The sequence below is a fragment of the Electrophorus electricus genome, chromosome 15 (assembly GCF_041902795.1).
Source record: "Electrophorus electricus isolate QZ-2024a chromosome 15, ASM4190279v1, whole genome shotgun sequence".
In the NCBI taxonomy this organism is placed as follows: Eukaryota; Metazoa; Chordata; class Actinopteri; order Gymnotiformes; family Gymnotidae; genus Electrophorus; species Electrophorus electricus.
Window position 1 is genome coordinate 1,378,062 of NC_137511.1, and position 23,844 is coordinate 1,401,905.

Sequence of the window (23,844 nt, forward strand, 5' to 3'; positions counted from 1 at the left end):
TCCCTGATCAATGCTGCGATGTAATCTTTACCTGGTAGTGTGTGTGTGTATGTGTGTGCATGAGAGGATTAAGGCAGAGTGACTGACAGGGATGAAATGCCCTCCATGCCAAGATCACCACTACACCTGTTCGTTCTCTCTCTCTCCCTCCCTCCCTCCCTCCCTGACAAGTAAGGGGACACCAGTATGTTTTGGTTGTTGGAGATGGTTGTCGTAGCTACTTGGATGAATGGTGAAGTGGAATGGGGAGGACGTGGGAGGTGAGGGCGGAGGAAGCGGGAGGTGAACGCTTGATCCTGTGGCCTAGCCCCTGGCACACACCCCAGGAAGTGGGAGTGCAATGTAACCAATGGTTACTGAGAATCACAGAAACCAACACATAGGGGCAGTAGTGGGAAATAAAACAAAATGTGTATAAACAAACAAACACACAAACACACGGACACACGGACACGCACGGACACACACGGACACACACACACACAGAGGTGACCGGGTATAAGCCTTACTCCTCTCCATCTGTAACCCTAGGAGCTGCAGTCTGTCCACCTCTCCCTCACTCACTTCTGCTCTCATTTCTGTGAGCCTGCTATTCCATGTCACACCATTTCACACAGAAGGAGAGAGAAAGAGAGGGGGGGGACAGTACAAAATGTCTCCTCCACTGTGGTCTTTGTTCTCCATTTTCTGCTGTGGGGAAGCGCAGGAGAATGTGTGTGACACCAGGAGTGTGTACGTCACACCGTTCGTTTCGTTTGTCAGAGAGGGGAACATGCTGACGTTGGTCTGATTGTGTCAACCAGTCTGTACCATTAGACGGAGAGGGGCAGACTGGAACACCTTTGTTCTCTCTCTCCCTCTCTCTCAGCCAGGCAGCTCCGTGCAGCACTGCAGCGCTTCACACTAGTCATCATGACCTTCAGCTCCAACACACACACAGTCACCACAGGCAAATTACAGCATCAACAGTATTAGAAGTAGTTTTGTGGAGGCCACGAAAAATAGACCATAAACCTTAGGCGCATGTCATTCCAGCAAAGGAGAAACAAAAACTACACTCAAAACCATGAGTCTGAAGTAGATTAAAACCATACTAATTAATTACTTCAACTGCATCAGAGTTCAGACTGTGACATGTCTCTCTCTCTCACACACACACACACACACACACACACACACACACACACACACACACACACACACACACCCTCTCTCCTCCATCATACTGTACACTACGCCATCTCCTCTATATCGTCTGATACATGGTGATGGCTTGAGAGTGCTCTGGTTTACAAACGTGAAGCATTACAACACACCGTTCCTTAACTCCATGTTAACTCACAATACTGCCCTGATGTGACAGGATGCCAGTCCAACGCCATGAGCTGCATTTACCCTGACCAGGCCCTGATGTTGTTCTATGTGCATTTTGATGAATCACAGCATTCATATAATAATCCAGGCCATTCTAACCATACCACATCAGCAGTGTGTTGTTAATATATTGCAAAGCATATCATATCAGAGTGTGAAGCAGTGTAATTGCAATGAGTGTTGTCCAGCTATGACTCAGCATGCTGTTACTGTTCTTTTATAGTGGAACCAGTCATACACTGAAATGGAGAAAACACAAGCAAAATATTCTGACGTCCAGACGGTGAATCTGGAGTTCTGTGAGCCTTCAGTTTTATTTCAGGGTTGTGTAAGAAACCAAACTCATCAACGCAAGACTCATGCCTCAAATATTATCGTTTCATGTAGTAAAATATACTGCGATGTAATGCTTTGCTTTTGTTTGGGGTTACATCCTTTTGGGGTTTTTTGACAGTGAACAGCACAGAGCCATCTGACAGCATAACTCCAGCCCTGACAGCAAAAACAACCCCATCACACCACACACGGGGCACAGAGGATGGAGTGGATATTTCTGCTTGGAAAGTATGCCAACCCAGTGGTGGTGTCATTTCACACACACACACACACACACACACACACACACGCACATACACATTTTATATATATATATATATATATATATATATATATATATATATATATATATATATATATATATGCACATACATACATACATACACACACACACACACACAAACAACTCACACACACACACATACTTTGAGAGAGAGAGAGTGTGTGTGTGTGTTTGTTGGGAGAGGTAAAAATAGCTGTGATTCCAGCAGAAGGTGGCTCTGTTAGTGTCTGGTACTGAGCTGGGTTGATATTAGGTTGATATTCTAAGACAGGCAGGTGCAAGGGGGGCCAGGAGTAATTGAAGTCACTGTACATGAAGCCAGGAGAGAATAACAGTCTTTCAACCATCTGTGTCTCTCTCTCACACACACACACCCTCTGAAGTTACTGAGAAGACATGGGCACAAATAACAGCCAATAGTCACCTCCCTGATAGCTCTGTCTATCACTATGTACAACTTCTAAAATAAGCAACACACACACCCCTCCATATTCTCCAGCTATTATGTAATGTATGTGGGCCCTGTTCATTTTATGATTATAAGAGATTTATGGCCGATAAGTTACTGCTACGGTGTGTCACTTACATATGGAGCGTGCTGGAAACTGTAATCAGAGAAAATGGGTGCGTCTGTATACACAAACATGACTCAATGTCCCTGAAGCACATCTAATGAAGCTTGGGTATCTGTGCAGCCCTCGGCGGGGCTGTTCAGAGCTCGGAGGAAACCGCTTCACTTCACACACCAGCTCCTTTGTTTCCATGTCGACGGGCGTGCTTGCTGCTCTCGGCGCGAGCCCAGATAAAAGGCAGATTGTGGTCAGCCTTGCCTCATGATGTCAACGTGTGCATGCCCTCTTAGAGTCGGACGGGTAAACAGAGGAGACCACACGGAGCCTCGTACCTCTACTGCAGGGGTCACTAATGCCGGCTCCTGGAAATGACAAGCCTCTCGTCTGCGTCTGTACCATCCACGTATCTCTGAGCTGCTGAGAAGCCTGGCTATGCCTAACAGGACCCCCATCCCACCCACCCCAAACCTCCACCCCAGCTCAGCGTGTATGAAGGGTGTGGGTGGAGACTGCCTAACAGAGCGCTGTCTATAGAGGCCCTCCAGCTAAACTCTCGGCAGAAAGCATTATAGGTAAACACATCATCGGCGACAGTCAGGGAAGCCCAGAGTGGCCAACCTAAATATTCAAACAATTACAGCCTCCTTTCACCAATAGCGGGATTCCTTAAGCAATTTAGCCTCAGAATTCCCCAGACGATTAATGAAAACTGCAGTAATAATTCCAGATCAGGTGTGGATGCCGGTCTGCAACAGGGGCAGGCAGACCGGACCTGTTATAACCGTGTTACGGCACGAAAACAGCGGTTCTGTCAACGTCAGATTTCACAGCATGAGGTTTCAAATGACCGAGGCGTCTTTGTCCGGCGTCTCACCAAGGGTAGGAGAAAGCACTACAAAGGTGAGGCCTTCCAGGCAGGGCCCTGCCTGTGCCAAGCGGGCATCCTGAGGAAAGGTCACACCTCTGCCCTTCCCGAACCCTGGAGGAAAGGTTGTCACGGGCCTCAGGCGGGCACGGAGAAACGTGCAAACCAGCCGTGTGAACTAGCTGTGGCTGTGGCGTCACACATGGGCAAGGGTGTATACTCAGTCCTTTGCAAATTCTGATTCTTTTATGATGTTTTGCACCCCTCCCACCCCCACACACACACCCCACCCCTGCTGCTGAGGGAGAGGGCGGAGCCGCGCGGCCGCCATGCTGCAATTCCTGTCAAACTCATCATCCTCGACGTGGCCGACCAAAAATGAGGTCACTCGGAAAAAAGGAAAAGCGAAGCTATAAATAACGTTCAGGTAGAGCAGCGCGGTGATTCAGAGGACGCCAGGATTTTCAGGCCGTTGCCTTCACACACACACACACACACACACACAAAGCCCGAAAAGAAATGTTAGTCCGGACGGAGCCTCATCTACACTGCCGGGACATTTTAGAATTTCCTTAAATACACTTTTAAGGAGAAAAGAAAATTCCATATTCCAGATTTCTGTCTTTGCAATTACCCACAAAAAAAAACTAAATAAATACCTCCCCACACACACACACAATGAAAGGGAAGGGAAGTTTGTTACTAAGGCTGCATGGACAGCCATACAGATGTGACGTGGTACAGTAGCTCCAATCCCGTGTGTATGCGTGCACGCCACCATACACCCAGACTGAAACCGTCGCATACAAATGCCACCTGCACCACAAATGCACTTCAAGAAGACTCTCCGCTGCACAAGGTTACACACCACTGAATACACACTGAACTCAGTACCATGGGTCAGGGGTGAATGCGGCTGTTATGCCACAATGCAGCTAAAATCATCACAAAGGCAGTATTTTCTTGAAATTGAAATGGTATAAACTGTTTTTTTTTTTCTTTAACCCCACACCACCACCTCCAAACATGAAATCTTTAAAATTAGGACAGTGCAGACTGCTAAATAACATCTCTAGGCAAGCAGCCAGACACAAATGTGTACAGCACAACGAAGGCCAAGCTTCCATTAGAGTTCAACGCAAGCACTCGCACTACGCTCCCTGTCCCTAGTGCACACTGCACTGGTGGCGCTCGCAAACACTCGTGGAACTGAAGTGCACATCTACACATCTTCCCGATGTTAAAAAACACAGCAGAATGACCTTAGGAAATGTAGAATCTAAACAGACTTGGGATCAGATCAGAACGTTTGTGCATGTGTGTGTGTGTGTGTGTGTGTGTATATGTGTGTGCAGTAGCAGGTAAAGGCCGTGTCCTGTCATCGGTTTTGTAGAAAGCGTTCTCACTGCGGGAGAGCCTGCCTTCCTCCGTATAAACTCTGACTAAAGTTTGGTAGTTATTCACCCTGCATTCATTACAGATTTTTGGAACAAAATATAGTCTGTCAGAGACTACAGCTGGTCCCACTCCATTTTGTTCACATCATTTGGATTTATTCAAATTTTTAATTTCAGTTTTTTTTGTACGTGTAGTGTTTTTTTTCCCGGGGGGGGGGGGGGGGGGGGGGGGGCTAAGATGTCATTGTATGTGTAAGTAAACTGGATGAGTCACTGCAGTTCTATGTAAATGTAATTTTATGATTAGTCATGTATGATGCAACCCTTCCTCTCTCTCTCTCTCTCTCTCTCTCTCTCTCTCTCTCTCTCTCTCTCTCTCTCTCTCTCTCTCTCTCTCTCCTCATGTCTGCCTTTGAAGAACTTCACCTCAGTCACCACCACAACCCGATCAGGTGACCTGACACAGAGAGGAGCCGCCCGGCCTGCAGGATGTCAGCGACTCCAGACATCTGACCAGCATTGCCCCGATGATGTCATATCTGGCATGGAGCTGCAACAGACGCAGTCACATGTGCAAAGTGCCACCCCGTCCCCTCCCCCCACCCTGACACACACACGCACAAACGCACGCGCATGACCACTCCCTTGGTGGGGGGAGCTACAGACGGCTGGGTGGCTCAGACTATGGCTGTGTTCTCTGCCGCGCTGCCCCCAAAGGAGGCGCGCGGGCGTGGTGCTGTGAAACCCGCATTCCCACCGTTCGAGCTCTGCATCCCGATGGTGGCGGGAGCAGGTGGCATCGCCGGCCTCGCACCACCCTCCTGGCCTGCCACAAGGAACATGGGCACATGGAACTGACAGCTCCCCGGCACAGCAGGTGGTATATGAATGTGTGTGTGTGTCCATGTGTGCAGGGACAGAGTGAACCCTGACAGCTACTCTATGACTCAGACATATTTTCCCATCAGCATAGTTAGAGACAGAGAGAGAAGAGGGAGAGAGAGAGAGAGGGAGGCAGAGAAAAGAGAAAGAGAGAGGGTTTGCTGATGTAAGCTTAGGCCTGAGGGAGGCCCTGATCTAAGACTGCCCCTTCCTGTTCCTCTCGGCCAGCTCTTGCCCACTAATGATGTGACGTGGTGACCGTTAAACCACTTGGTCCCAGCTAGCTAGCGGCGAGATCAACAGCACAGCGAAAATATTAACGCACCAGAGCGCCATGTCAGGTTACTGTGAGCAAACTTCATGAAAACAGCGCAGAGGTAAAGCGATGCTCACAATGTAAACAAACGACTCCCTGAGCAAAGCCCGATGTTTATATGGACATATGGCAACAAAATTCTAACAAGATTATAACGAGACTGGGCAGAGGGGCAGAGTGCGGGGGGTGGGACTGAAGCTGGGGGCCCAGAGAAACTCATCCAGACATGCTTGTTGTCATGGCATCAAGTCTGTACATGGTAACAGAATCCACACATGCTCTGATTCGATCTAGACTGTAGTTCACCTGAAGTATCGCCACCTGGTGGCTGTACAGCGTCCCTGGGTGGGCAGTTGTGTCGGGTGGGGGGCAGGAAAGACAAAGAGGCCCCACTTCCCCTGCAAGGCCACTGTGGAGGGAACACAGAGCAGGGAGGTCCTTCATGCAGCGTGACAAAAAGACATGGGGGGGGACACGCCATATTGTGACAGGGGTGGGGGGTGGGGGGGTCGCAGCAAGAGTTCACCATAATACACCCTAGACAAAAAGATTGCGGACACAGACATCAAAAGATGAGAGGACGCAGGAAAAGACGCCGTCCCGCTACCAACTAGCTGAACGAGCGCCAACGTACCAAACAAAACAGCCTGTTTGGGAAAAGCGTTCGGCTTTCAGGAAAATACACTTGGAAAACGTTAACGTACTGCAGCAGGACGCCAGGCCAAACTCAACAGATGTGCTATGGGAGCATGTGCCAGGAATCTAGCTGTGTTACTTCTGATGAGTTCAGCCCCTCCATACGCAACTGACCGTCAACAAGAGGATGGACAAAACACATCGGTCTCTCAGGATCTCTAGGTGTGTACGACAGAGCGGGCAGTCCGTGGGCAGTGGGCGGGCGTAGCACGGCGTGCAGCGTGCCGTGGAGGTTGAGTCAGGAGGATCATGAGAGTGAACCCCTCTCTGCAGGACACAAGGGGTGACCGTGCAAGCTCCGCCCACACGGAGGCAGCGCACCTGACAGGTGAGTAGAAGACCATGCTGAGAGCAACAGCATAGAGAGAGAGAGAGTGCCAGGAATATCCTTGCTCACACAGCCTTGTAGAAGTGTGTGTGCGCATTGTATGAGTGGTGATGGCACGGGTCACCTCTGCCACCACACACATGGAGTCTGGTATTCACTGCACCCATCTATCGAGGGAGAGAGAGAGCGTGCGACTCATCCTGCATACTCCTCCGAGCGTAGCCGCCCACCCACCCCCCAAAACCGCCGTCCCGTCACCCAGAGCTGCTTATGGAATGACAACAAAGGGATCTGCATTCCACAGCCAGGCAGGGGGGCCTCACAGCGCCCCCCGCTGTCCGTGACTGAAGGCCCACCCAGGCCTGAGCCTATTCTGCACATATTGGGGGGTGGGAGTACAATCGGGTGAGTCTTTTGTAATACCGCGCGCGTGATTGTGGGGGGGGGGGGGGTTTCAACGCTCCGTGCAGACAGCTGTGGAGAGAGCACGGGCCCAGCGTGGAGGACAAAACACCAGCAATCTGGAGCACAATGAGAGACTGTGAGCGCTGACCAGCGTTTGACCCCCGGCTGGCCACTGGGACCGAGCTGTCCTCCCAGCTACAGCAGGGGTGGGGGCATAGGGGGGATAAACAGACACAGGTCCTGAGGCTCCGCTCACACACTAATCACAGCCTTTCTTGTGGTTTCCAAGGACACCGCTACTCTTGCAGGGATAGATGCAACGATGGTGTATATGTGTGTGTGTTGGGGGAGTTTTAGTGAAATGTATCCAATGAGAAAACGCAGGTCACAGCAGAACAGGGAGAGACAAATAAAAGGCAGCTGTACTAAAGTGATATGGGGCTTGTGTGTGTGTGTGTGTGTGTGTGTGTGTGTGTGTGTATGGCGGGGGTGGGGTTCTGACATTTCTCCAAAGGCCCATCTCTGAGCACCCCCCAACCCCCCTCTACCACCTCTGTGCGCGGGGCTCCGGGCTGGGCCGTAAATGCTGTCTGTCTGTGATTGGGACTATTAAGGGGCCAGCTGTGTGTGTGTGTGGGGGGGGGGGGTCACCTGTGTTGTCCTCTACCTTCCAGCCACTGTTCACTCTCCCTTTTCCTTTTTCCTCTCTCCCAAAGAAAGACAGAGGGGAAACATCGACAGCCAGGCTGAAAGCCTTCACAGTGTCAAAGGTAGTTGTGCTCGCTGGACCGGTATCACCAGCAGCCCCTGGGGGGAGGAGCAGAACGCGAGTGGCGCGCGGACAGCCCCAGCAACGTGCTCCGACCCCTGGTCCGCCTCGCCGCCTCCAGGGGGCGCTGTGGTTCATTTGTCAGCCTGCTGTGATGGTCTGAGCCTGGCCACTTGTGCCTACGTCGCCAGCAGTAGTGGCAGCACCCAGATAAATGTTCATCATTAGCATGGGGTTGCTGCCCCACCCATCAGAACATTTCTGAAGGCGGTTTGCCGCTGTCCCAGGTTCATTCCGTTCCCCTTCTTTCATTCAGTTCCTGCCATATCCAATGGAAAATGTGATTTTGGTGCGAGCGGATACAAAAGAAAAGGAAAAAAGCATTCCATTCGTTTTCCTGTTTCCTGTCATTCCATGTGATGGTGATCGGGCCGACACGCACACATGTGCGCCTGCACTCACACGCGCACACACACACGCGCACACAGAGCCTTCCATTAAAATCACCCAGGCCAGCTGATGAAAAGAACAGGGTTTGTCACACACTGAAGATTACAGACCGGCACAGTGTCGATCGCTGGCGTAATTCCTGTCTTCCGTGACAGACCCACGCATGCGCCGCATAATCTGATGGTTGCTATGGCGACAGGGCGGGGGACGTGTCCAGCTGAGCTGTGGTGTAGCTCTACGGTGGAGACGCGAGCGGGTGACGGGGGTCGCCGGAGGACGATGCAGCCCATTTACTAGGACACCCGGTGGGCCTGGGGGGTGTGTGTGTGTGTGTGTGTGTGTGTGTGTGTGTGTGTGTGTGTGTGTGTGTGTGTGGAGACGAGAGGAGACACCCTGTGGAGCGCTGTGACCTGGTTCAGGAGCAGACGTAAGTGCTGCCGTCACTGAACACAGCCGCCAGCAGGATTTGGGGGGGGGGGGGGGGGGGAGTGTGTGTGTGTGTGTGTGTGTGTGTGTGTGTGTGTGTGTGTGTGTGTGTGTGTGTGTGTGTGTGTGTGTGAGAGAGAGAGAGAGTGTGTGAGAGATTGGGGGGGAATTTACATCCATCAGGGGAGAGAAAAGAATGAAAGGAAGGGGTAAAAAAGAGCAGTGCGTTAAGGGAGCCTTTTGCTCCTCCTGAGGGGGTGATATGAGAATAAGGAGGAGGCGAGGGGTGGGGGATGTGGGGGTGGGCAAACAGCAGCTGGGGGGGGGGTGCTACAGCCTGGGGGGCATAAATATCCCGGGCAGGAGGCCAGCAGTGAAAGCTCTTTAATTGGCCCTGAGGAGAGTGACGGGATCCCAGGTCACCGTCCGTCTACAGATCTGCCCCGCAAGAGGCAAGAGATTGGGTTGGGAGGATGGTGCAGAACAACGGTCTGCTTCAGCTGGTTTTGGGGGGGCTGTAGATCAAAGGCCAAAGTGTGCCAGGGCGGAGGGGCGTGATGGCGGTGAGCAAGGCCAACCGCACGGCTGTAAAAATCCGCTTTCTTTTGCAAGAGCGGCCATCAGAGCTGAGAAGAGAGTGAGAGAAAGAGAGGACACAATGGCCTTCCTAAGGCCAGGTGGAGGCACAAACCCCAGTGCTGATTGCTCGGGACTCAGCTGAGGGAGGTAGGGAGATACTGAATCAAACTCTGCTGATCTGAGATCAGCGATCACGGCCCTGCCTCCAGCTCTGCTGATCTGAGATCAGTGATCACGGCCCACCCTCCAGCTCTGCTGATCTGAGATCAGTGATCACGGCCCTGCCTCCAGCTCTGCTGATCTGAGATCAGTAATCATGGCCCTGCCTCCAGCTACTTAAAATAAAGATGTTTAGCCCACGTTCCCGTTGGGCAATGACAGCCTGACAAAGCGTGAGGGGAGTGATTACACGTATTGATAGAGCTCACTCTGAGAGAACGTGTGCTCCGTAGACAGTGCTGAGTGAGGAGAGATAACACAGCCTCATTGTCCACCAGGCTGCTGCCTCGCACGGTAGATAACCATCTCCCTCCAGATAGACAGCACATCAGGGGAAGAGAAAAGATGTGCACAAGCCTCACGACTGGCCGGCGTGGCTAGTAAATTAGTCCGACTGCTAAAAGCCATTACAGAGAGAGACAGAGAGAGAGAGACCGTAGACGTCAAAATCACGAAGGATCCGTTAAGTTTTTTTCGAGGCAAAATATAAAGACAAAAATACCCAAGTCTGCACAATGAGAGGCACATAGCCCAGACACATGTTCTCAGGGGACAGGTGGATGATGACACAGAATGTGCATGTGCGCACACATACACACACCCACACCCCCACACCCACACTTTCTCTTTGAACTCTTATCTCCTGTGCCTGGGCTAGATGGCGCTGTGCTGAATGGCTTTACATTTAAAAACACACACACACACACACACACACACACACACACACACACACACACACACACACACACACACAACCCCCCACCTGCACAGCCCATAAAGGTTGAGAAAATGACAAATAAAATTTTTTTGGTCCGACATGATTTGCTCATCTAACAGAGCCTGAAACTTCCAAAACACAGCAACAACAACAACAACAACAACAACAGGTCGTCCCTTCTCTCCCATGCGCGGGGATATCAGAAGGGACGTAGTCAAGCATCCGGCCGGAACAGCGCAGGTTGGGGGGTTGGGGGCGGGACTCACCAGGGCGGGCCACTGGGTGGGCTTGGTGCGGACGCCCTGCGGCTGCAAGCACTCCTTCCGCCGGGCCCACACGAGCTGCTGCTCCAGCAGGAACACCTGGAAGTCCTCGTAGACCTTTACCCACTCACGCTTCTCCCACTCCAGGTCATCGAACTCCACGTACACCTGGCGAGAGAGAGAGCAGGATGAGGGAGAGGTTAACTGGTTGAGACGTCACCATGCTTTTAGGCATGGCTGCAAGTTTTAGCGCCGAATTGTTAAAAGTGCCTTTTTTTCCCCACAGGTTGTTGGTTTTGTTGTTTTTAGTGTTCCAGAGAGCAGAAGGGAGGGGAGTGTTTGTTTAAGTCAAGGCATCTGAGTCTAGTTTACAAAGTTGGCACCAATTTGCGGGGTTTCAGGGAATTCACCATCTCTCACAGACCTGAGCTCTGGCGCCTCTGGGGTTCTCCCAGCAAAATTCAAAGGACACAGACAGACAGACAGACAGAAAGACAGACAGAGATGGCGCGTTCCTGTAGAGTGAATCATGACTTTCGGGAGAGCTCACATGCTTGTTTGGAACTGGACGAACGCGGAGCCTTTCATGAGGGAGAAATGGGGCGCGAGTTCCCAGCAACGACGCTGCCATTCTTTGCCCCAGCTGCAAAACCCCCAGTTGTAATTGCCCCCACACAGACAAAAGGCATCAGTCGTTAACTGAGATGCACAACACAAAAGCTATTTGCAGTCAAAGACTTCAGGAAGCCGACGAGAACTAAAACCGAGCAACATGTCCTGAGAGACAAAGAGTCCTGAGAGACAACAACAACAAAAACACATCATCCCGAGAGACAACAACGAGTCCCGAGAGACAACAACGAGTCCCGACAGTCCCACCCCAGTAGCTTTTCTTTGTTGGCCATGTTTAGTTTAAGTAATGAAAGAGGTTGGGGTCTTAAACTGCTGACAAACCACGCCCAGACGGGCCCCACCCAGACGTGGCCCGCCCCGGGCCACTCCAGGCCACGGCACAGACCACATGACCGGCCAGGGAGAGACGCTGGCAGGTGCCCGCGGTCAGCCCCACCTTTACATAGCAGTCACACACCTCTGATCTGTTTGTTTACATGCAACACACCACACAACAAACAAAAGTACAGCCATGAAACAAGAACGCAGACGAACATTATTCTGATTAAAAGTCACCAGGGTTGTTAGTGTTTCCTAGACAAATGTTGTGTCCTACCTGACCTCTGCCTGACCTCTGTCCGTCAGCTGCGCGTGAAAAGGACGTCAGACACACAGACACAGTGAGCAGCTACACGGATCCACATCTACAGCAAAGACCACAGAGCCCAGTCAGTCAGAGGACCAGGCTGTCTCTTCTCTTACTACCAATAAAGAAGGCAATCTAAAAATAAATAACAAAATTCTGTGTGTGTGTGTGTGTGTGTGTGTGTGTGTGTGTGTGTGTGTGTGTGTGTGTGTGTGTGAGTGTGTGAGAGAGAGAGAGAGAGAGAGAGAGAGAGAGAGAGAGAGAGAGAGAGAGTGAGAGTGTGTGTGCGTGTATTATTCACTGACAGATACGGCCAGCCTATCAGCACAGGGGAGGTACTGTGGCACAACCCACAGTCGCAGGGCCCACAGTCGCAGGGCCCACAGTCGCAGGGCCCACAGTCGCAGGGCCCACAGTCGCAGGGCCCACAGTCGCAGGGCCCACCCAAGCATGCTGGAGGCGTGGTAGCTCACGCCACATCGACAAACAGACGGCCATTGCATAACATGGACTCCAACCAAAACTGATTCTCTGAGCCTGCTGTGTTTTTAATCACTCCGACAGCATTTTGGAGCCTCCCCCTCACTTGTGTGTGTATGTGTGTGTCAGTGTGAGAGAGGGGAACAGGTGAGGCAGAGACCTGTCAGGACAGATGTCAGCCAGACCCCCTCTCCGTCTGGCGGACTGTGCCTCTCCGTCTCTTCTTCACCGTCCTCATGTTCCTTCTCTCCACTTAACCATTGCAGCTCTGACCTCCCCTCTCCACCTTGGCCTCCTCCGTCCCTGCGCTGTCCTCCTGCACACTCTCCCTCTCTCTCATTCTTGCACTGACTGCTCTCCGCGCCCCTGATCGCCCCTCCCCTCCCCAACTTTCCTAACCCCCTCACTCCTCATCTCACCGTCATGCAGAACGCCCTCGGCCCCAACCCCCAAACCTCCTCCTCCTCCTCCTCCTCCTCCAAAAAAAAAAAAAAAAAAAAAAAAAAAAAAAAAAAAAAAAGACAAGTGGTTTCTGTAGATGGGGGTGGGCATTGGTGTGATGTGTTTTTGCCACGCCTACATTTAGGCACAGCACCAGGTGTCCAGGTCCTGGCACCGCACCCATGCCAGCTGAGAGTCCTGGTCTGCTGGGAACCTGAAGATCCAAATGCATTTCTAGGGGGTTACACACAGACACATGCTGGGGGGGGCTATCTGTGCAGGGTACAAGCTAGAAAAAAAAAAAAAAAGAGCAAAGAGAGGGAGGGAAGGTGGAGGGCGTGTCGGAGCGCCACTCTCCTCTGGGGAGTGGCAGGAGTACAGTACGGGACAGATGGTGTAGTCCTGCCCCATTCAGTGGGGGTGGGAGCTTGGCAAACTGAAATGTCGATCTGGACTAATCTGACTACGAACCAAGATGCAGAAATGATTTCAAGGTCAATGTGTACAGGTAGCGCAGGCTCTGAGGTCTAGTCAAACACGCGGCAGCCAGCGATGCCCCTAGAGGAGACACAGGCAGGCACGCACGCACATACACACACACACACACACAAAGTAGTACTTACGATAAAGCAGGCATATCATGGCCTCTTTAGCGAGTAACATGTCTAACGCGTCAGGTTCTCCTGCCTTATTTTGCGAGGTAAACCGTGTCAGCTGCGGGACTATCAACAGATCTCAGGGCTGGCGGAGCTCCCGGTGACAGTCAGAGACCGGCAGGTTCCGCAGGGACTGACCGGAGCGCACACAAATGCTCGCTGGCGTCACCCATCTCAGGGGCATGCAAAAGCTGACGTCTCAGAAAGGGGGCAGAGCGACAGAATTGGAGCAACAAGGCCGGGACGAAATGCCGATCAGGATCCCCACCAGCTTTATCGGGCACGGCATGACCTCGGCTAACCTCTGATGCGGAGTCATGACCCCTCGCTCAGAAACAGGCTGTTCAAGAGGGTCACGACTGAGGATGATGCAGCAGAAGGGGGGGGGAAACGCTTGTGCCCTTGGCATGAGCTCGCAGATGGATGCTGCCAGACTCTCACGGTAAAGCTGGTACATGGTGGCACGACGCCAACATGTAGTAGGGAACATGTGCACACACACAGCCTGGCACATATTTCTCCTAGAGCGTTCCCTCTGTCTAGGAGATAGAACGACCCTGGGCAGATCCACACCAGAGCTTCGTCCGGACGGCCAAAGGGGAGTGGTCCGAAGGGAGTGGTCTGCTCCCGCCGGTGCAGACGCTCCCTGGGAATGGCCTGGCTGGAATATGCTGGCTTCCTCCACACTGCCATGATATGTGAAGAAATCCCAGAAAAAGCCAAAAACTCCTACGGAAAATGCTGGGACTGGGAGCTCAAAGCACTCTAATAACTACAGGCTGCTGCTGCTAAATATCAGTGTTGGTAAACAAATCCACAAATATAAGACCAATATGAAACAAACACAAGAGGTGGTCATACCTGTCTAGAAAACACTAAGACCAAAACCTACCATGGATACATGACAGTGCCACATTAATAGTGCTACAGATACAGTAATAGTGCCACAGTGATATGCTAGATTAATAGTGCCATAGCTATAGTAGTAGTGCAACTTGGAGGCATTTCATCTGAAAGGTCTAACAAACTGGCTTAAATTCCCAAGAACATGAGCATGTGCAGGTCGTGGTCTGGTCTGAGAGAGGACAGCACACATGCTGTCTCCTCCATTCAGGTGAGTTTAATTAAGTGTGTGCACGCAGGCTCAGAGCACATGGACAGAGCGTGTAGAGGCAGTGTTCACGCAGCCATGACAACAAGTGTGCAGGCGCTACGATACGGAAGAGCCGGTTGCTATGCAACTAACAGCACACATGCCATCCAGCTACTCGCACACACATGCTGTCCTCTTTCGCGCTATTCTTCTTCTCTTCGTCTCTCTCCCTGTCTCTCTCTCTCACGCTCTATGAAAATGAGAATATCTCCAGGAAATCAAGCTGTGCATATTTTTTTCCTTTCTTTCAAAAGAAATGTGGAGGCAGAAACGTGGAGGTGGGCGGTGGTGGCCTGTGCTGCTACACCTCCAACTGCCCCCCTACCCCCTCCGCCACCACCGCCACCACCCTCCTAACAGCTGCTAAAGAGAAGGGCACCGTGCCAGACGCCACTGGGCTCTACGTATAGTGTCTCATTATAGGACGGAGAAGCCGCAGTCTGCTTTCCTTTAAATTAACATCACTGTTAGTACGCGGCAGGATGAAGTTGCCCTTTATCTCCCACACCCGGGCAATTAAATCTGACCTTATATCAAGGAACAGCCTTCATGTTTTGAACAGAAGGTACATTTCACACACCAAGCGGAATATTAATATTAATTCATTTTCTGATGAACTATCAGGCAGACGATCGGGAAATTGAGGCCTTTTTAGAAAAAAGGCTTTTGGAAAAAGGTACGCAGTTGTACATGACATTTATTTTGACTTTTTTTCCACCAGCTTTGTCCCATTTCTGTCCTCCTGGTTTGGCCGATATCTGCTGTCTGTGCTGTGAGGGAGGGAAGGCTGACACTGGGAGGACGCTGCCCCTTCAGCCAACGCCAACATGTAGGTGCCCACGATTAGCGAGTGTCATGGTGAGTTACAGGGCAGAGTAATGCTCTCCCTCCCATCCTGAGGACAGAGCCAATCTGTGCACTTGGACTCTGTGGCATCACTCAGGGTCACTCACATAAACACACACGACAGGGTTATAACTGTGTGACTGTGTCCATTTCAGTAAATATTTACATTTCTCACTGAAAACAAGATCATGTCCATTTTTGATCTGTGAAAATACAGAAAACAAAAAGGTTCATTTATTTTCTTAAGCGCATTAATAAATTGCGCCCTTAACTGCAGTTATCAGACTCTAATGTAGCTGCGTGTTGCCTTCAGGGTTGATCTTTATAAAGAGACATTAAAACCAGTGTGAGTGGCGTGTGGAGCAGAAGCGTGGCTGAACGTACAAAGCGCCTTCATCTCCGTTACCATCTTCTAAAAACAGACCATATCTGCACCAATCCAACACCATCAAACACGGGCATATTTCAGAACCAACACCCTTCTTAATGTCTATCACTATAAACTAAAACAGAGAGAGAAAGAGCACCCAAGCGTGTAAACCCACGCCCCATGTGACCCACAGAATTATTCCCACTTAGAGCTCATGTTGGATAAAGTCTAAGAGTTCAGAAGACTGTCAGGACCCAACAGCTGTGGGATGTGTTGTGCGGTTGGACAGTCAAGATCTTAAAATAAACATAACGTGCAGATTAATTGCACCCGTCTCCCAGGTGTGACACAATTCTGTAAAATAGTCTTAGTAGAACTAAAGAAAAATCAAATAACATCTTTAGACAGATATTTCAATCTTCATTCATAAAGCATAATATTCTTCTTCTTATTATTATTAACAACATTTATATAGCACCTTTCTCAAAGTCAAGGACACATACACATGGACTGCTGTTATAGTCGGTTTTGATCAAATTAAGCAATGCAACATTTCCAAAACTATACAATCTCAGGACATTCCCAAACATAGGGAAGTTCCAGGAGAGGTGACATTACATATGTGACAGTAATAAGTGGCTGGAGTTTCATTCAAGGTATGGTGTATGCTCTTTGGATAACCTTAAAATGAACTATCTGGCATGATAAACTTTTAGAAGTTATCCTGAGATTACAGTCAGCATCCCAATCTGCATTGTAATTCAAAACCAAGAGTTCCTGTTTCCACAATGGAATAATGTGAAATGTTTCCTTACACATTCCCTTATGCCATAGCACAGGAAGGGGGAAGAGGTTTGAGCCACTTCAGTACTGGGTGGGCCGACACTGTGGAGGTTACTGTGTTCTACAAGCCCCTGTGCTCAGAGACCATAAGTGTAGCCAGCCTCACCCTCCTCCACACCCAAGATGAACCATTACAATAAACGTGGGTCCCCATCCAGCCTATCAAAGGGGTTTTCCTACATCGAGGGAGATCGTGGCACAATGGATAGAAAACACAGTTACAGCATGTAGTGCACGAAATCATTGAGGCACGTTATCAGACGCAAGGCAGCCTTCAACAAAAACCAGTCTGGTCTTCCCTAATGGAGGGACGTGTAGCAGTTTCCAAACCACAGGGCAAGTACCTTAGCAAATGTTTTTACAACACTTCACATAGGGGAGACATATCTGTACCAGGAACGTTCCAGTGGATCCTTCCCTTTCTGTAATTACACAAATGTTTTGGTGTCTATGAAAGATACCAGATTTGATTGCAAAAGCTGTATAGGCCTAACATCAAGATGACTGAAGAGAATGACACCTTAGTATCTCTCATCTTAAACAGTGACCAAACAACCGAATAATACCAAACACAGCACCAACAGAGCGCACTGAAATGATTCTGTAGCTGTGTCAAAACCTTCCTTTGTTGATACGCGACTAATCCACCCAGGAGGTCCAGGTCAGCACACACAACCCCCAGATTAACTGGCAGGAAACTGACCTTTCACATCTTACCAAAGTTATACACAAGACACATTCTAAAGAACGCAACTGTGTGCCCTGTGTGTCAGCTGACACAATCCTAAATGCTAGCATAACTGAACGCATAACTGAAGGTATTTTAATAATCTGTAATCTTTTGATCACTAACAGAAGAGGAAAGTGTGTGGAGGTAACTAGCTGTAGCATGCAGAACAACTTGTACATGTTGACTGCAGGTTCATTGGGTCACTGGCGATCCCAGTACTGGGGACACAGGCCTTTGGGTCGAATATTTTGTTTTGCTGCTGTAACTGAACAGAAGCACGTGATCCGTGTTGTTTCCTCAATGCCATCACATGCTCAATGTGTGCACTGGATCTCTATGTCTCAGATGTTCAAAGACAGGAGCCAGTTGGGGAGAGCCACTCATCCAAAGACTTCCACATCCTGACGAGACCAACCAAGGCTACATTTTTCTTCTGATTCCCATCTTCCTGGTCCGTGGCATTTTGTCTTCATAGCTCTGCAACTTTCCTTTCAGTCTCCTGAAGCGGAGCTGTAAGATTTTTCCGCAGCCTCATCAGCCTTCCGTACATTGATGTGAATATCGCACACAGCCGGGGTCAGAGCTGAGGTCAGCGCTTTGTGCTGCAGAGTAACCATATCCACTGCACCATTCTGCCTCTCTGAGGCTTAGACTACTGCACGGAGCTCTTTACAGATGGATGAATCCTTGAATTTATTCAGAGTGTACGCCCCCCCCATCTTGCATTTCTCCATGAAGCCTGAAGTACTCGTCTTTAGGTCTTTTTTTTTTTTCGATTCTACCTTAAATATAAAATTAAATAAAAATATACCATCGCCACTGATGGGTCACGTAATTTAACATTGATGTGTGCTCTTACTGAAGGAACATTTGTCAGATGAGTCTTGGCAAGGATCACTAGCAGGAAACACAGTCAGCTTTGGGGGATGTTTTGGGCCTGACACTGGCCTGTTCTGCTCACGTGGAATCGTTTGTATGTGTGTGTGTCAGGGTGATTGTCATTCCCACACACAGAGCTGGCCCGAGTTAGCGTGTAGCACTGCTGCCCGGGGACAATCTGCCCGTGACTGAAGGCAGCACGGCTACCCTGACTGGCTGGGCTCAGGCTGACACGGTCCAATCACGGAGGACCAGGTGCCGTTAACTCTCGCACCCTCCACACTTCCCCAGCATTGCTAAATCTGCCTTTCAAATCACCAGAGCAGAGAGAGAGAGAGAGAGAGAGAGAGAAAGAGAGAGAGAGAGAGAAAGAGGAGAGGGAAAGAAAGAGAGATCTGTTTTTTTCCTTCCTTTTCATCAGATTAGCATTAAAGAAATCCTCTTTTACAGTGCAGGTAGTGAGGACGAGAGACACCCACACGCTCTCTCTCACTCTTCTTACAGGCTTTGTCTCTCTGCCAAGTGGAGACTATAGGGAGGAAGTGGGAGGTGATGATGAAATGAGATGTTAATGTCACTCAGATCATTTGTGACATGCAGCCGAAGACCGAGCACCCCAACACCCCATATACACCCACACCCACGTGAGGTCTGGTGACAAACAGGCGGAAGGAGAAGCACGTACAGGCAGAGCGCGACCCTGTGACGTGTGTGTGAATATCAGTGTTCTCGTTTTCCCTGCTTGTCATGAGTTGTCACATCTTCAAAACATCTGCCTGCCTCAAACACACACACACACACACACACACACACACACACACACACACACACACACACACACACACAGGTCTGATAGTATGTGCTATTCAAAGCCCAGAGGGCCTTCTTTCATTTTTTTAATCACTTGCTGTTTCTCATCAATGACGGTGCTGGTTGCTCCTGTGTTTTACTGACTAATACACACACAAACACTACTATGCTCCTCAGAAACCTAAATAATGCTACACTCCTCAACACCCTTAAACACTGCTACACTCCTCAACACACCCTTTCCTCATGCATCGTTGGAGGTGACTGGCAGTTTCAACCATGCTCACACAATATGACAGACTGGTATGACTTCAGCCGGAGGATCCCACCACACACTGCGCCTGGCGTTCTGCAGCAGGCTCAAAGAGAACCACGGGGACCACCGCCACCAGAGAAACCAAAAAAATAAGAACAGGACACATCAGGCCATGTGGCAGTGGTCAAGGAGCGGTGTGGGTCAGGCAGGCCTGCCTGTCATGGCACACAGGACACACTGCATTCTGGGTTGGGTTTTTATCTGTTAATACCTATAACACGTCACCCATAAACAGTCCTGGCTGATTATGAAGGGGGTGTTGTGAGCGTGAGAGGCTGAGCTTGGCTGAGAAAATTCTGGAGGAGCTGAGGGGGCCTGTGGTGTCCAGGAGGAGCTGTGTTGTGACAGTCCCCTCACACGGGGCACTGCCTCTCAGCCCCAATGACAAGGCGGCAAACCATGGAAATGAAGAAGAGTGGGCGCAGAGTGAGCGAGAGAGCGATCTGTGCCTTTCCCTGACACATGGATTAAAACAATGCCTTTGTTTACCCACACTTTAATGGAGCCCGCCACATGCATGTGCGCACACACACACACAGATTCTTCAGTGCTATGCTCAGCTGGAGACAGGGCAGTGTGGGGCAGCCACTGTCAGCACACACGTGAGAAAAATGGTGCCTTCAGGCTCGCACACATATGCACGCACGCACGCACACATGCACGACCATCATGCAGGTTATCACTGTAACCTGAGCAGGACAAAAACATGTGTAGTGCCTGCTTCATTAAGGTAAACACAAACCCACAGTGTGGATGCAGTGTTGAGATTACACACAGAGGTGCCATTTCAGACAGTCCCCAGGCCCTCTGCCTAAGACCACACTACAAAGTGGCCCGGGTGCACAGTGGCACTGGGACTGGCTCATTGTACACTGAAACCATTCATGTGCGGAGTTTAGGAGACCTGTCAGAAAGGGAACAGAGAAAGAAAACAAGAGAGAGAAAAGGAAAGAGAGACACACACCATGTGCAACATGTGTTGGAAGCTTGGGAGGGCAGAGGTATTTATGGATGCAGAGTGCAATCAGAGACCAGGTGGGTGAGAGGGAGAGAGAGAGAGGAGAACGGGAGAAAGGGATCTACAGAAATAGCCCAATGAAAGAATGACCCAGTAGGTAAGTAATTGCTCAAACTGTGTGTGTGTGTGTGTGTGTGTGTGTGTGTGTGTAAGAGAGAGAAAAGAATGTTCATGACTTTCCCTTTGCACTGATGTGTCTGACATGTGCGCCCATGAGAAGCCGCTCCTCCCCGCATTGTGCTCGTGCTCGACCGCTGCCAAGGCGACGGGGATTTCCGCTCAGGCTCCAGATCAAGCTGTCCACACGCTGGTGCATGCTGATGACCTCACCGCTGATCAGAACAAACAAAGTTGTTGCGTGAGTTGCATGAGCTGGGCTCTCTGTGCCCAGACTCGCAAACAACCAGGACACGCGTTAAAGGGCCTAAGAGAGCTCCGAACAAACGTGGAAGCATCCAAAACACTGGGGGACAACAGAAATATTACACCTCCCAAAAAAACACTAAAGGATTCTTAAGAAAGTACAAAAGGGGACAAAACTTTTTTTTTTTTTACATTGGCAACATTAACCTTGGCAAAACATTACAGAGCACTAGAACTAAACTAGCCCAGTAAACTCGGATCATAAATGCCACAAGTGATCTAACCACAATGGAAGATCACAGACCGAGTACAGCAACAAAGCCCCTGATCCTAAGTGTTATTCCCAATGGCCACGACAGGTCGGGCGGTGATCCCAACCTGATCCCGCACTGATCCCTCGCTTCTCTTTCCTTGCTATCAGCCTAATATGTTCATCTGGTACACACAGGACGAGGGCACGTGCACACCCGCACCTGCTGGTACACAGGACGAGGGCACGTGCACGCCCGCACCTGTTGGTACACACAGGACGAGGGCACGTGCACGCCCCCACCTGCTGGTACACACATGACGAGAGCACGTGCACGACCGCACCTGCTGCTACACACAGGACAAGGGCACGTGCACGCCCATTTCCTCCTTCCAGCTCGTAGTTCTACCTAAAGAATCCTTCTTCCAAGTTGACATCCCTCAGCGGCTCCTGGAGTCTCAGTGGCGTAATGGAGCGCCACGATCTTGTCTGTTCAGAGGTTACTGCCTAATATCAGCACTCCAAACCCTCATCAAGATTACTGTCCCACTTGTCATCTTATTACTAAAACTCAGCAGTCCGTAGGCAAATGCAGTGTGTCTTTGCGGAGGAAGTGATGTGTGCGTGTACACCAGCCTGCGGTTGGTCAGAAAGTGACAGGGAAAAGACCTGCACAGCCCAGATAAGTCTGTTCACACTGAGTGGCAGCAGCTGCACTGGATTACTCAGCAATTTACAAATGTGTGTGCACGCACATGAGGGAAGGTACAGGGGCTAAAGTTCCACATTACATGCATTTTAAGTCATGAGTGGGTCAGTGCAGTGGGGGAGGGGTGATTAATAAAAACCCAATTAAAGATCACGTCTGCAGCAGCACGGAGGTGTTGAAGATGTACGCGTCCTTCAGGAAAAGCAGCCCCAGACCACCCCAGCAGCTGCAATCTCAATGCCTCATGGGTCCTGGTCCCCACAAGACCACCATGGAGTGCTGGAGGCAGGGGTCACTGCTTAATGTCAGGTGTGAGAAATATGGGACAGAGAGGGCATGTTGGGATGAGGGCTCGCACACATACAGCAAACTAACGTCACAACGATAAGAGATAGCAGAAAATGTCATCCCCCCTTGACCTCTGCCAAAACCATTGTGTCCAAAATTACATTTTGAATCAAGATTCAAAAACATCATGACCAAAAAAGAAGCAGTAGCGGAAAGAGCTCGCTGACATTACTGGCCTTGTTTTCGTTTTCTCATAGAGTGGCAGCCAGATTCCCGCCCATTCCGCCACTGCCTGAATTAGAGGAATTCCGAGAGAAATGTTGGGATGAGGGGAGGGAACTGGGGAACAGCTGTATTTGGGGTGTGGAGCAGACAAGTGTGCCGCAGTGAGAGTCTCCCCAGGCTAAGACGAGGCCAGTAAGAGGACGCAGTTAAGTGGTGGGTGCGGAGACGTCACAGGACCCCTGGCGTGGTGAGCGCTAACAAATCCCTCTCCTCGCCTTCATTAAGTCACGCTGCTGTGTTTGGAAGAGAGATTCTTTGTTTTGGGACTGTTTTATTTTTTTACCTTCATAAGAAAATCATTGAGTGAAGTTTAATAGGATTGACTGGAGTAGGAGAGATGGAGGGGGGGGACATTCAGAGACAGACGGAGATGAGGAGAAGAGAAGACATTCTTGCGGATCCAATTAAATACTTTTTCGTTCAACCTCTGGAGCCATGTCATTCCCAAAAGGCAGTACTCTGCTTGCCTGGCGATGAGACACACCAATTAACTCACACACACACACACACACACACACACACACACACACACACACACACACACGTATACACGTACACGTGACTGCAGCTTCTGGTGCTATTAAAATCACACACAGGGAGATGTAAAAGGGAGCCGGTCCATCTTCCCTCTGACGTCTGACGCCATTTAACAAAACAGTTAGGCTAACGTGATTAAAGTACTTCAGTGCCTTCGTCCATAGAGAGCCTGCTGTGAGTCCGCATGCCTGCCGTTGGCACGGCTGCATGCTGGTTACTATGTTGGAAGCGTGGTATCTAGGCAGGGATGCAGGTTTCTGGGCGGCATGCACGGAATACCAATGACAGGCGCATGGCCCTGGAGGAGAGAGGAGGCGTATTCACCACCACCGGGCCATCCTCGGAATTCCAATGTGAGATAGGGGAAGAGAGTTGGGAAGCAGAGAAGGCGAGGGAGGGAGAGAGAGAGCAGAAAGCAAAATAAAAAAGGGAAAGGAGAGCAAAAAATGGAGAGACTCTCACCTCATGAGAGGTACATGTAAACGAACGCAGACATGCCAGAGAAGGCAGAGGTGCGGGCAGACCAATGCATCCGGAGCGGGGCACAGATCAGCCGGCGCCCGGCGTGGCGCTGGGGAACAGCTACGACAGACACGCTTCACAGTGTCACATTAAAGAGCCACAGGAAATGCACGCAGTGCATGTCTACGGCAGGCTCTCTATTGTGTGTAATCACACCGTGCATGGTGCAGACAGACTGAGAGTGAGGAATTGCAGCGAGAGAGAGGAGGGGG

At 50.3% G+C, this 23,844-nt stretch overlaps 1 protein-coding gene across 5 annotated transcripts in view; it reads right to left on the bottom strand.

The window, feature by feature from the left end:
* The window catches only part of jmjd1cb (jumonji domain containing 1Cb), an 80,620-nt gene that overhangs the window by 37,649 nt on the left and 19,127 nt on the right, over positions 1-23,844 (bottom strand). For all 5 annotated transcript variants that reach the window (XM_081697382.1, XM_081697381.1, XM_035533798.2 and 2 more), the window contains exon 2: positions 10,882-11,046. In XM_081697382.1, coding sequence (XP_081553508.1) covers positions 10,882-11,046 — 165 coding nt within the window. The remainder of the gene's footprint in view (positions 1-10,881; positions 11,047-23,844) is intronic.